Source organism: Anolis carolinensis, chromosome 1 (assembly GCF_035594765.1).
Source record: "Anolis carolinensis isolate JA03-04 chromosome 1, rAnoCar3.1.pri, whole genome shotgun sequence".
In the NCBI taxonomy this organism is placed as follows: domain Eukaryota; kingdom Metazoa; phylum Chordata; class Lepidosauria; order Squamata; family Dactyloidae; genus Anolis; species Anolis carolinensis.
The window spans coordinates 209,536,717-209,551,324 of NC_085841.1; the positions used below are offsets into that span (position 1 = coordinate 209,536,717).

The 14,608-nt window shown below is 46.0% G+C and overlaps 1 protein-coding gene across 1 annotated transcript in view; it reads right to left on the minus strand.

Moving 5' to 3' along the window:
- map3k20 (mitogen-activated protein kinase kinase kinase 20) overlaps positions 1–14,608 on the minus strand; it is a 160,097-nt gene that overhangs the window by 30,932 nt on the left and 114,557 nt on the right. The window contains exons 12-15 of the mRNA XM_008118119.3: positions 9,018–9,062; positions 7,581–7,611; positions 6,437–6,576; positions 4,432–4,494 (exon numbers count right to left, since the gene is read on the minus strand). Of these exons, the coding sequence (XP_008116326.2) occupies positions 4,432–4,494; positions 6,437–6,576; positions 7,581–7,611; positions 9,018–9,062 (279 nt within the window). The remainder of the gene's footprint in view (positions 1–4,431; positions 4,495–6,436; positions 6,577–7,580; positions 7,612–9,017; positions 9,063–14,608) is intronic.

The window sequence follows — 14,608 nt, forward strand, 5'->3', positions numbered from 1 at the left end:
TTGAGCCCCCTCAGGTGAGAGAGGCGGGGTAAAACTGTTATAAATAAAATGTATATATATAAGGCAGTTCAATGCAATGTGGATTATTTGCTTTGGTGATCTGGTTTATATGGCAGTGTACAGCCATTCCACACAGCTATATAACCCAGAATGTCAAAGCTGATAATCCGATATCTGATATCAAAGCTGATATCTGCTTTGAACTGGGTTATATGAGTCCACACAGCTATATCATCCAGTTCAATGTGAATTTTATACAGCTGTGGGGGAAGGGGCTTCAGAAGGGGCCTGTGTCTCCTCCTCACAAAGAAGGGGGTAACAGAGGTCTACAGAGCAAAGTGAGCTAGGGGTGCATCTAAGTGTACAATTACGGAGCCTCCTCCTCAACCGGGCGGAGTTTCCACACAAGACTAAAGGCACATTCCATCTTCTGGTCCCTGCTATTCAGTGAGTCAGCTTGCCAATCCACTCAGTCTGCTGGCCCACTTAGGCCAGCAGGGCCTGTGCATTGTCTTCCCACCCAACCATCACTGGACTGCTCCAGCACCGCATTCCATCTAGAAATGCACTGTTAGCACTTTATTGATGATCATCTGGACTGAGCACTTTATCTAGCCCTCATAATTGATTGTTATGAATTTTCCATGCTGCTATGAATTGTGTTCAGCCGTGTTAACTCAGAGCTACAAGTTGAGGGTTGGGGTGGGTTGCCTAAGAAGCTAGGGGAGGGTGTGCCTTATTCACCTTCAGAACAGCTGTAGTCTTACCGGGGATGTTGAAGCACAAAGTCACCTTATTATTGGAAGAACTGTATAACGCTGTAGTAAGAGCTGGCACTTTAATGGTGATTTTATTGTTATCCCTTAGCTTGTTGATCTACCTCCCTCACCCCATTGATTCTATTAGAACAATCTATGAACTAGATTCCCCTCCACCTTTAGCACTTTGCACTTTTGGGAAATTAAAGAACTTTATATTGCACTTTACGCTAGTAACTTCCAAGTGGGGGGGAATGGGGAGATGAAAGAGCTACATCCAAAGGAGAGTGGAGTGAGATACAATTTAAGCAGGGATCTGGCTCATATTTGAAAGCTAGTGCCAGCCCAATGACGGAAGAAGGGGAGAGGGGCCATGGAGGGGGGGGGAAGATGTCCACTAGCTGAGGGGCCCCCATAGAGGTAATCCAGGGGAGGGGGAGATACGGGAAAGGGAGGCCAAAACTGATTCGGCCTAGGGAGAGGAAGAGATTTCTTGTAGATTTAAAACGGCCTCCTGATATGGTAAACTTGGATACCCAGGTTGGCGGTTCCTCCGGATTAAAGGTGGTGCTGTTGAACGCCAGGTCTGTAAATGGAAAAACAGCAACCATCCAAGACCTCATCTTGGATGAACGGGCAGACCTGGTGTGCATAACGGAGACCTGGTTGGATGAGGCGGGTGGGGTCAATCTCACCCAACTTTGTCCTCCCAGGTATGCCGTGCAGCACCAACCAAGATCCGGAGGACGGGGAGGCGGTGTTGCACTGGTCTATAAGGAGTCTATCCCCCTGATCAGGTGCCCCATCCCGCAGTCAACCTTGTTTGAATGTGTCCACCTGAGGGTGAGTGACCGGGACAGATTGGGGATTCTGTTAGTGTACCGCCCACCCCGCTGCACTACAGTCTCCCTACCTGAGCTAGCGGGGGTGGTCTCGGGCCTGGCATTGGAGTCCCAGCGGCTTTTAGTGCTGGGGGACTTCAATGTCCATGCTGAGACCATCCTGACTGGTGCGGCTCAGGACTTCATGGCCTCCATGGCAACCATGGGGCTGTCCCAATTGGTATCTGGTCCCACCCACAGAGCGGGGCACACACTTGACTTGGTTTTCTGCCAGGGATGGGAGGAAGGTGGCGGTGTGGAGGAGCTTACCATCGCTCCTTTGCCATGGACCGACCATCACCTGATCAGGTTTAGGCTGAATGCACCACCTAACCTCCGCAGGGGTGGGGGACCTATTAAAATGGTCCGCCCCCGGAGGCTTATGGATCCAGATGGATTCTTGACGGCTCTTGGGGAGTTTCCCGCCGCCTCGGTTGGTGATCCTGTTGATGCCCTGGTCTCTCTCTGGAATAGGGAGATGACTAGGGCAGTAGACACGATTGCTCCGGAACGTCCCCTCTCGAGTAACCGAGCTAAACCAGCTCCTCGGTTTACTGAGGAGTTGGCAGCGATGAAGCGAAAAAAGAGGGAACTAGAGCGCGTGTGGCGTTCAGAGTGGAACGAATCAGACCGAACACGGCTGTGTCTCTACCTCAGGGCATATGCCGCGGCAATAGATGCTGCAAAGAATGCTTTCTTGGCAGCTAATATTGTGTCTGCAAAGAACCGTCCGGCGGAGCTGTTCCGGGTTGTCAGAGGCTTGTTAAATCCCGTCGCTCAAGACGGGATCCCTGACAACTCGGCAGCCCGCTGCGAAGCATTTGCTCGGTTCTTTGCGGACAAAGTCGCTCTGATCCGCTCCGGCTTTGACACCATATTAACGGCAGTCTCCGAGGATGTAACACGAGCACCTGCTTGTCCTATTTTGATGGATTCTTTTCAATTGGTTCAGCCTGAGGATGTGGACAAGGTGCTTGGAGAGGTGAGGGCTACCACATGCATCCTAGACCCCTGCCCATCCTGGCTGATAAAGGAAGCCAGAGGGGGGTTGGCCGAGTGGGTGAAGGTGGTGGTGAATGCCTCCCTTCAGGAAGGCATTTTTCCAGCGAGCCTCAAATTGGCTGTGATCAAACCGCTGTTGAAGAAGCCATCACTGGACCCCACTCAATTAGAGAACTTTCGGCCTATTTCCAATCTCCCCTTTTTGGGCAAGGTCATGGAACGTGTGGTGGCCGCACAACTCCAGGCATTCTTGGTTGACACTGATTTTCTGGATCCGGCGCAGTCTGGCTTCAGGCCAGGGCATGGTACCGAGACAGCCTTGGTCGCCTTAGTCGATGATCTACGCCGGGAACTGGACAGGGGGAGTGTGTCCCTGCTGGTTCTGCTGGACCTCTCAGCGGCCTTCGATACCGTCGATCACGGTATCCTTCTGGGGCGCCTTGCTGGGATGGGGCTTGGAGGTACTGTTCTGCAGTGGCTCCGGTCCTTCCTGGAGGGTCGGTCCCAGATGGTGTCATTGGGGGACACCTGCTCGGCCCCACAACCATTGACTTGGGTCAGTACTGTCCCCCATGTTGTTCAACATATACATGAAGCCGTTGGGAGAGATCATCCGGAGTTGAAGGTGCAGGGTCGGAGCTTCGGAGTCCTCCTGGACTCATCGCTGATCCTGGAAACTCAGGTTTCAGTGGTGGCTAGCGGGGATTTCGCACAATTAAAACTTTTGCACCAGTTGTGCTCATACCTTGGGAAGTCAGACTTGGCCATGGAGGTCCACGCTCTCGTTACATCTAGGATAGACTACTGCAATGCACTCTATGTGGGGTTGCCTTTGAAACCTGTTCAGAAGCTTCAAATAGTTCAATAAGAGGCAGGGAGCACACAACTCCCATGTTTCGTCAGCTCCACTAGTTGCCAGTTTGCTACTAAGCACAATTCAAAGTGCTGGCTTTGGCCTATAAAGCCCTAAAGTTCACCTTTCTGAACGCATCTCCCTCTATGAACCACCACGGAGATTAAGATCTTCCGGGGAGGCCCTGCTCTCGGTCCCGCCACCGTCAGGCACAATTGGCGGGGACAAGAGTCAGGGCCTTCTCAGTGCTTGCCCCTCGGCTATGGAACTCCCTCTCTGGTGAGATTTGATCAGCCTCTCCCTCCTGTCCTTCAGAAAAATGGTATAGACCTGGCTGTGGGACCAAGCCTTTGGCTCAGGGCAATAATGGCAGCAATAGGAAATTTCACTCTGCTGACCAGACCTGGTACGGATGACTTGTGATGGTTTTAAATAATTGTTTTAATGTGAAGATTACTGATTTAGTGTTTATGTATATTTGTAGTTTATTTTATGTCCCAGCATGGAATGTTTAGCATATATTTGTTGTGCTCCACTCCGAGTCCCCCTTCGGGGTGGGAAGGGCAGAATACAAATGTTTTAAATAAATCCCAGTAGGGCGTCTTCCACACAACTGAATAAAATCCCACATTATCTGCTTTGAACTGGAATATATGGCAGTGTGGACACAGTTAACCCAGTTCAAAGCAGATATTGTGGGATTTTCTGCCTTGATATTCTGGGGATATAGCACTGTGTGGAAGGGCCCTAAAATGCAGTTCTAAACATCCAGTAGGCCCTCAAAACTGGCTGGACAGTCTATTTTAAAAGACACGGGATTACAACCTCAGCACAAGACAAAACAGTCAGCAAGTAAAAATGCTAATATTGTCAGCATATGTATTTCTTTCCCCCATGCCAAATTGCATTTGCACTGGTTTAAAAAAATCAGAGTTACCTTAATCAGAGGTGGAAAATGAAACATGTTGAGGTAATCCTGACTTAATTTCTCAATGGCAGTCTAAAAAGAGAAAAAGAGGAGGATCAAGATGTATTCAATTTCACTGTTTATTTCTAATCCTCCTTCTTCCCATGGTAGGACCCAAGGCAGTTGACCACAGAGATAAAAACAGATTGCAGATAAAATCAATCACTGTATTTTACCAAAATACTTTAGCTAACTTTTAACGGTTTAAATGATGTTTATTTAAGGATAATTATTTAATTTACTTGTTTTAATTCACTGTATAATTTTTCTTGTTTTATACTGGCATTGAATGTTCACCTTTATTATGTTGGGAGCCGCCCTGAGTCCCAATGGATAGATAGGGTGGGCTACAAATAAAGCATTATTATTATTATTATTATTATTATTATTATTATTATTATTATTATTATTCCAATTAAATAAACTATCAGATTAAAACAGCATTGAATTGGAAGCATTTAAAACTCATTAATGAAAATTGAGGTACAATACTCTATTATAAAAATCTTCTGTAGCAAGACCTGAAGACCTGTCTAAATTATTTATTTATTTGTTTGTTTGTTTTTCAAACTTATATGCCGCCACTCCCCTAGGGCTCGGAGCGGCTTACAAGAACCGGCTAAAATCAACAATTTAAAAAACATCTTAAAAACATCTTTAAAAAACATCTTAAAAAACATCCTAAAAGCACCTTTTAAAACATCAACAACAGAACTCAAAAGCCTGTCGAAACAGGTGTGTCTTACATGCCCTACAGCATGTAGGAATTAGGATTCCTAGCTTTCTGGGGAAGGGAAGTCCTAAACCTAGAGAAAAGCCTGATCAAATGTGATGGTAGCAATGTTCGGACAACAGAAAGACCTCCCCTAAGAATCTCAGGCAGGTTTAACTGAGGAGGTACAGCCATTTAGACACTCTGGATCTAATCTTATAGGATTCATAAGCCACAACCAATTCTTGGAATAGTGCTCAAAAATGGACTGGTAGCCAGAGGGATTGTATGTTCCCTGTAATCAGCCCCAGTCAAGTGTACAGAACTGACTGTAACACAAACAAGATACAGGGCTTAATGCATCACATAATATATAAAGATATCTCCCCATATAATGGGAAGTCAGCTAGAGTATGGCTACAAGCCATGCCCTCCTATAGCAGTGTGACCACCCTAGAAGGATCCTGCTCCAATTTGTTGCCCCAGGTTTAGCATGATTAATCTAGTCAGTAACAGCCCCTGGTGGTGGCGCAGTGTGTTAAAGCGCTGAGCTGCTGAACTTGCAGACCGAAAGGTCCCAGATTCAAATCCCGGGAGTGGAATGAGCGTCCGCTGTTAGCCCCAGCTCCTGCCAACCTAGCAGTTTGAAAACATGTAAATGTGAGTAGATCAATAGGTACCACTCCGGCGGGAAGGTAACGGCGCTCCATGCAGTCATGCTGGCCACGTGACCTTGGAGGTGTCTACGGACAAAGCCGGCTCTTCAGCTTAGAAATGGAGATGAGCACCAACCCCCAGAGTCGGTCACGACTGGACTTAACGTCAGGGGAAAACCTTTACCTAACAGTCCATAGGAGATCCATATCTGAATCCTGCTTCATATAAAACCACAAGACAAAGTTCAAAGAAGCTATATAGTGACAGAAAACGAGTAGTGGCCAAGGTATGTGGGAGATGATAAACCAAGATTACGTCCCCATGTAGCCATGAAATTCCTTTTCTCTTTCAGGCTGATTTAGTTGAGAACAAAATTGAGAGAAAGAGACCCAGGTATGCTTTCTTGAACTTACTAAGGAAAGATAAGGTAAAAACATAAGTGTGGATTGTGATTTGGTTAATCAGAGATTAACAGAATTTATCTTCATCTCATTAAATCTAATTTCTTTTTTTGTCTTGTGTTGTCAAGGTTTTAAAAACTTATTTTAACACACAAAATATATTGTTTCAACAGCTTCACTGTCAATCAACCAAGATTTTAGGTACCTTCAAATGAATGATGTGACCTTTGGAAACTATCCCCATGTCCTTCATATCCTCTTCTTCCAGAAGAAGTAAACGTTTCCCTGTGATGTGATTATCTTTAAATAAAGTGGCATATGTACTCATCTCGCCAGATGTGTCACCTGAAGAAGAATACGAAATGGTTCAAAAATTTAGAGACAACAAAGTCAGCTCCTATGAACTGGGGTTCTTCTTCATGATTTTGGATAAGTATTGTCTAAAACAGGGGGTGACCATATCTGAAAGGCCTACAGATCGAGAATTTCAACATTAGAGAACTGTAGTTGAAAATTTTGCTTTTCATTCTCCCAGTATTCCAGATTATGGAATTTCCAGAGTTCCATTTTATCATACACATTTGCACAGGTTTATTTGCCTTCGCTTTCATGCACTACCCTCTGATTTGCTAACCTGGCCATTGAACAAGATCCCAGTTGATTAACAATATTCCACTCAGGAAATTAGAGAAATGGGGTGTATGTGCACATCACAGTTACATCTGATTTGTACTATGTTAACTCTCATAGTTGCTTCGTATGGTATTATGAAACTTTTTGTTTTATTGGTTTTTATCCATTAATCTTTATTGCTAACCTGGCCATTGAACAAGATCCCAGTTGATTAACAATATTCCACTCAGGAAATTAGAGAAATGGGGTGTATGTGCACATCACAGTTACATCTGATTTGTACTATGTTAACTCTCATAGTTGCTTCGTATGGTATTATGAAACTTTTTGTTTTATTGGTTTTTATCCATTAATCTTTATTGCGCCCCCAGTAGCACAGTGGGTTAAACCCTTGTGTCGGCAGGAATGATTACTTGAAGGTTGGGTTGCTGACTTGAAGGTTGCTGGTTCGAATCCAACTTGGGGAGAGCACGGATGAGATCCCTCTATAAGCTCCAGCTCCAGTTCCATGTGGGGACATGAGAGAAGTCTCCCATAAGGATGGTAAAACATCAAAACATCTGAGCATCCCCTTGGCAACGTCCTTGCCGACGGCCAATTCTCTCCCATCAGAAGCGACTTGCAGTTTCTCAAGTCGCTCCTGACATGAAAAAAAAAAAGGTCTGTGACTACAATTCCTTACTTTCCTTTCAGTTTAAACATATGACCAAGCTTACCTTTTTTAACTAGTTGTTGCATCCAAAAGTACTACAAAGAAAAGACATAGGTGTTATAGTTTTAGACATCCAAAATTTGATTATTTTTCTCCTGAGGTATGTTTTGAAATATGTGGCTGTATTAATGGCAGGCAAGCAGCAATAAGAAACTTAATACAAACATACTGATGTAAAATTCAAGGGCAAGAATATTATTTAAATTTCTACTGGCACAATATTTTTGAGAAGACTTTTTTTTCGTGTCAGGAGCAACCGGAGTTGCTTTGAGAAGACTGACCATATATGTACAATATGTCATAGTAAGGGAGGACGTTGATTGGACCCAGGCTAGATGGAACACAAGCGGCCACTATTTAACGTTAACTTGACATCCTCATCGGTAGAAAGGGCTGGGTGGTAACCTCTCTTTTTTTCTGTGCAAAATTACCTTCTACTGAAATTTCTCCAAGTTCCTTATCCCCACCACTGTCTGCCATCTGGCATACCTGGCTAGAGACTGACATTACCACAATTGAGAAGGTAGAGTAAAAGAAAGACAAGTTTCTTTTTTGTATTTACATATCTCCTTAGCCAGGGCTCCCCACATGCGGCCCATCGAAGCCATTTATCCGGCCCCCATGGCACAAAGGCAGAAGGGGATTGGGCTAAATGGCCTAAGGGGTCTCTTCCTCTCTTCCAATCCTCTTTATTATTATTATTATTATTATTATTATTATTATTATTATTATTATTATTTTAATGTATGACACAGCAAACAAGATAGACATGCTGGATTTCATATCACAAAATCACAAGTCGAACACTTCCCAAGTGTCTAGGACTGTGTGATGTATTTTAGGATGATGCACGCAGATCCCAGCAGGGTGGCCTTTTGCAGTTGGCAGATCGTAATTTTGTCAATGTCGTTTCCAAATGCCAGCTGAGATCTTTTGGCACGACACCCAGTGTGCCGATCACCACCGGGACCACCTGCACTGGTTTCTGCCAGAGTCTTTGAAGTTCAATCTTGAGGTCCTGATAGCGGCTGAGTTTTTCCTGGTGTTTTTCGTATTATTATTATTATTATTATTATTATTATTATTATTATTATTGCTCAGTGGCCAACTATAGTCCGGCCCTCCAACGGTCTGAGGAATCATGAACTGCCCCGTTTAAAAAGTTTGGGGACCCCTGCCTTAGCCCATTTCTCTCCTGAGAGTAAGCTGAAGGTGGGAAAGTAGTCCTAAGTGGATGGCTCTCTGGATGCTTTTAGCCTCTAGCTTCCGTCATCCTCACCACCTAATATGGCCAATGGCTGATGGTGATGGGATTTGTAATGCAACAGCATCTGGGAGGCCATAGGCATTTAATCCCAGTTTTAGCCTTTCAAGTGCCATTCTTAAAGGGAGGCTTCTTACCTAAATAAACAATCTGATTTTATTATTGAAGGCTACTTACCACATCTTCTTCACTCCATGAACAGATATCAAAGGAAGGCAGCAACTGTGTAAGAAATATGAATTTAAAAGCGTTTCTCTTCTTGCCTTTCTGTCCCTTGATTTTTCTTTAGTGGTCTTTTAATGCATAATCAAAGCAATCTGCCATGAGGGCTTACTGGAAAATGGCTGGTACAAAGCTAAAATATCTCTTGATCTGAAACAAAACCATTCAGCCACACTGTTTCCATCCATGGTCTTCTCATTTTTTATGACTAATGGCAATGAAGCATTACTTTTAAAAAAGTTGATATATTTTACATGTCAGATTAAAAATTTCACTCCTTGTCTTTCCCAATCCATGATGAAATCATGTTGGAGCTAAACCAAATGATCAACAGCAAACTATGAATTAATCAATATGACAAATTCTAATTTGAACTTGCTTTTAGGTTTGTAAACTTAGTATTGCGTAGGCAGCCACGGATTCATATTTCAATATTTTTGAGCTATGTAAATTGTAATGAATGTTTAGCTGACTGCCTGTTAAAAAACATCGTGCAATGATGAAGAATGTCATTTCAAAAGAAATGAACAGTTAGATTTGATTCCCAGATTTGAAAAGCACTATACACTTTAGCAATAGATTAGATAACAGCAGGAATACATTAGAGTAGCTGGAGTTTTTGAAAATGAAACCATGGTAAATGAAAGTTGGCAATTTCAGGAGCTGAAGACTATCCTAGCATTTAGGAATTTTTCACAGGTTTTCTGGCAATGAACTAATATATGTCCAATTGATTACAATGCTATCAAAATCCAAGAATATAAACAGACAAACACACATCAGGGGAGACCACTGACCAGAATCAAGGGGTGCATTGTTCCCCTCCACCACCATCTAGCAAATACTACCTGTGATGACCCATGGGCCTTGTAGTCCTGCTCAGGACATTGTAATTTCTGACGAAGATGAAAACTTGGGTTTTTTACCTTCCCAGTCTGAACTGGATTCCTCTCAGCCAGATCTTTCCCAGGCAGATCTGGGAACCTTGCACCTGCAGGAAAGTTGTCTCCCAGAAGTATGTCAAACAAGCCCAGAGTCTACTTCTCCCGTGTTCTTGCGCCGGGAGTTTTGTAAACAACAGAGAAGTTTGGAATCAGCTTCGCGCAGGAGTGCGAGGATTGCAGCTAAGAATGTGGCCAATTAAGACTGCTTCTCGTGAGAATCTTTGGGGAGTCTCACATCTGGTCTCAGGTTCTAGCTTTCGGTTCTGTTTCCCAGAGAACTGCTTCGGCGGGAAAGTTAGACTCTATTTAGGTGTTTTGCCCGCGTAGTAACTTCGCGGAGTCAATTCGTCAGCCTACGGAGCGAGTTGTGTCTGGACAGCGCGCTCCGATTCAAGCCTCGCTCCTGCTCAAGCCTTGCCTTGCTATCCAGCCTTCGCCTTGCTTCCCAGCCTTTGTTTATCTACGGACCTTGCCTTGTTTCCCAGGATCAATCCTTGCCTTGTTTCACGGATTTTACCAAGTTATTCCACGGACCTTGTTCTTGTTCTTAGTTACCTTGTTCCACGTTCAAGCCTTGTTTCAAGTATCAAGTTATTTCCTAGCCACGCTCAAGTTTCATGGACTAAAGGACCTTGTCATCTCCCCTCACTTTGCTTGGCAAAGTGAGTGTTTCGGTTATTGGATTACAACTTTGGACCTTAATATTTCTTATTTGACATTGCTTTTTTGGACTAATTCTGACCTTTCCTGAAAGGTCTAATTCTGGACTATTTTCTACACTTGTTTTTATTAACTTTATATATTCCTTCAATAAAGATATTAGATAGATTCTGGCCTCTGTGTATGGTTATTGGTGCTCTGCAGCCTGGGTCGTGACAGTTTGACTCCGCCACCCTAAGCACCAATTAACCTCGGCCAGAATGTCTACCGGAGTCGTACCTGGGCCGAGCGGCCAGCCGATTACCTACACCATCGACAAGGAAGAGGTGGACCGAATCCGTGATAAGCTCAATGCACAGGATGGAGAAATAAGGGGTTTGAAGGAACGCGGAGCTCGTCTCCCGGCCATGGCGTTGCCAACCAAGTTTACTGGAGAAGCTTCTAAGGTTCATGTCTTCCGTCGCCAATGTCAAGCTTATCTAGAGGCCCGTGCTGCCGAGTTTCCCCAAGAAGACATCAAAGTGGCATGGGTTTACAGTCTTCTAGACGGGCCAGCGGCCAGCTGGGCGACGGCACTGTTCGACCAAACCTCTCCACACCTAAGATCAGCACAACACTTCTTGGACCACCTCAAGGAGACTTGGGGAATCGAGGACAATTTGGAGGCAGCCGGTCACAAACTCCGTCGTCTTTTCCAAGGAGACAGACCTATGTCTCAGTATATAGCCGAGTTCCGAGTGCTGGCCCACAACACCGGCTGGAACGATGTAGCCCTCAGGGGACAATTCCGGGAGGGTCTCAACATTGAAATGCTGGAAGAAATCTCCAAGGTGGATCCTCCCCAGACCCTTGAGGCACTCATTGATCAATGTCTACGGGCTGAAGTCATGATTGCCAACAGGAAACAGTGGGTTCGAGGCCAGGGCAGTAGAGCCGGGGCAAAACCCCCCGCTCCCGCCAGCGTTCAGCCACGTCCGGTGTGGAGACCCCCACCGCCAACCCCATACCCCAGAGGAGGCGAGGAGGTGCCGATGCAGTTGGGCAATGTGCGCCCCAGACTAGATGCCGCCGAGAAGGCCCGTCGTCAACGCTTAAACCTCTGCTGGTACTGCGGGAACGGGGGCCACTTCGCCAGAGAGTGCCCAGCCAAAGGGAAGCCTGCCGCCCGTCTTGCGGCGGCGTCCTCCACGGAGACGAAGGCCTCTGAGCCGACTGGCACACAGCCGGCGGGGGAAGCCAACGACCGGGTGTAGAGAGGCTCGCCAACCCGGTCAAAAAATCCATCCAAGAGCCGCCAACCGGGGTCCTGTTCCTTCTCGTGGTCACATTATGGTCAGCAAAAAGGGGACCCGTCATGATCCACGCCATGATAGACTCTGGAGCTACCAACAATTTCATCGATAGAGAGTATGCCGACTCTCTGGGATTACAATATCATGATTTCAAGAATGCCCGTGTGGTGCAAGCCATAGACGGCCGTCCCCTCAAGACGGGCCCCGTAAGTCAGTGGTCGGAACCCACCAGGATGTGGATAAGGGAACATATGGAAGAGATTTCCTTCTTTGTTACCGAGGTTCCCCATTTTCCTGTGATTTTGGGAATTCCATGGCTGACTCTCCACGACCCTAACATCTCCTGGTCCAACAGAGAACTGCAGTTTGCTTCACCGTACTGCCAAAACCATTGCCTCGTAGCCAAGGTATGCCATGCCACAGACACCGAGCCCATCATCACCTTGCCAAAGAAGTACTCCGAGTATTGGGATGTATTCAATGAGAAAGAAGCCGAAAAATTACCCCCACATAGACCTTATGACTGTGCCATTGACTTGGTGGAGGGGGCCCCGATTCCGCGAGGGCATCTCTACTCCCTGACTGAACCAGAGCAAGAAGCTCTCAGGGAATTCCTAGAGACAAACCTTCGCAAGGGATTCATCAGACCCTCTCAATCCCCAGCCGCCTCCCCAGTGATGTTTGTGAAGAAGAAGTCAGGGGAACTACGCTTGGTGGTGGACTACAGAGCATTGAACAATATCACCAAGCGGAACAGCTATCCCCTGCCCTTAATCTCGGATCTACTGGATCGGCTTCGAGGAGCCAAGGTTTACACCAAGCTGGATCTTCGGGGGGCTTACAACTTAGTTCGCATCAGGGAAGGGGACGAGTGGAAGACCGCCTTCCAGACCAAATTCGGATTATTCGAGTCCCGAGTTATGAATTTCGGTTTATGCGGAGCTCCCGCAACGTTCCAGCATTTTGTCAATGACATTTTTCAGGACTATCTAGACAGGTTCTTGATAATCTACCTGGACGATTTTTTGGTGTTTTCTAGATCACAATCAGAACATGAGAACCACGTCAAAATGGTGTTACAACGATTGCGGGATCATGGACTTTATGCCAAGCTGGAAAAATGCGCCTTTGATCTACAAGAGGTAGATTTCCTTGGTTACCGCATCTCGCCTCTAGGGCTTTCCATGGATCCAGCCAAGGTTTCAGCAGTATTGGAATGGCGGGCGCCAACTAACAAGAAAGAGGTGCAGCGTTTCTTGGGGTTCGCGAACTATTACCGCAAGTTCATTCCAGATTTTGCCCGCTGGTCCGACCCCATCACTAGCTGCATCCGTGGAAAGCAGCCTTTCCGCTGGACTGATCAAGCAGAGAAAGGGTTCCAACAACTAAAGAAACTATTCACCTCCCAGCCAATTCTACAGCACCCAAATCCTGGAACCCCTTTTGTTGTGCAAGCGGACGCCTCTGATGTGGCAATTGGGGCTGTACTCTTACAACCGGTGGGAGATCACCTCCATCCCTGTGCCTTTTACTCTCGTCAACTAACCACACCAGAGAGAAATTACACCATTTGGGAAAAAGAACTACTGGCCATAAAGGCAGCCTTTGAAACTTGGAGACATTGGCTAGAAGGGGCCAAATTTCCCATTGAAGTCCACACTGATCATCGTAATCTAGAACATCTAAGAACTGCCCGCAAACTAAATCAGAGGCAGCAACGTTGGGCTTTATTCTTTGAACGTTTCAACTTCCAGATCCATTATGTGACCCCAGCCCAAACCAAGCAAGCAGACGCCCTGTCACGTAAACCGGAATACGCTGCAGGACGCAAGGAGACCTTTGAATCCCAACTGCTACAACCCGAGAACTTTGCCACGCTCACGGTGGGGAACACCAAATCCATTCCCATTGGTTCAACTTCCCCTACTCCAGGACCCATCTGTGCTCAAGAAATCAGGGCTAGTCAGCAAGCAGATGCCTGGGCGCAGGACCAACTTCGCCAAGGTCTGCATTTTCCCTTTTCGCTTAAAGATGGGCTGCTCTGCTATAGAAATCATGTTTATATCCCACCCGGACCGGGCAGGGAAAAAGCGCTTCGTCTGTGTCATGACTGCAAACCAGCAGGACACTTCGGACTATTTAAAACTATGCATTTGATCCTAAGGGATTTTTGGTGGCCCAAGATCCGCAAGGATGTGGAAAAATATGTCAACACCTGCCCTGTATGCCAGCGTTCCAAGATACGAAGGGAGAAGCCCTCAGGGCTTTTACACCCCCTTCCTACCCCATCTCGCCCATGGGAAATAATTTCCGCGGATTTCATCACTGACCTACCACCTTCCTGTGGATTCACCACGATCCTAGTGGTGGTGGACCTTTTCACCAAGTTAGCCCATTTCATTCCCTGCGAAGGCCTCCCCACGGCCAAAGAAACTGCGGATCTATTTCTTCAACATGTTTTCAGACTACATGGATTGCCCAAGAGTTTAGTCACAGACCGTGGATCTCAATTCACCTCTCGTTTTTGGAAGGCACTACAAAAACTATTGGGCATAGACTCTCGCTTATCTTCAGCTCATCATCCCCAAACAGATGGGCAAACGGAGCGCACCAATGCCACTTTGGAGCAGTATCTTCGCTGTTATGTAAA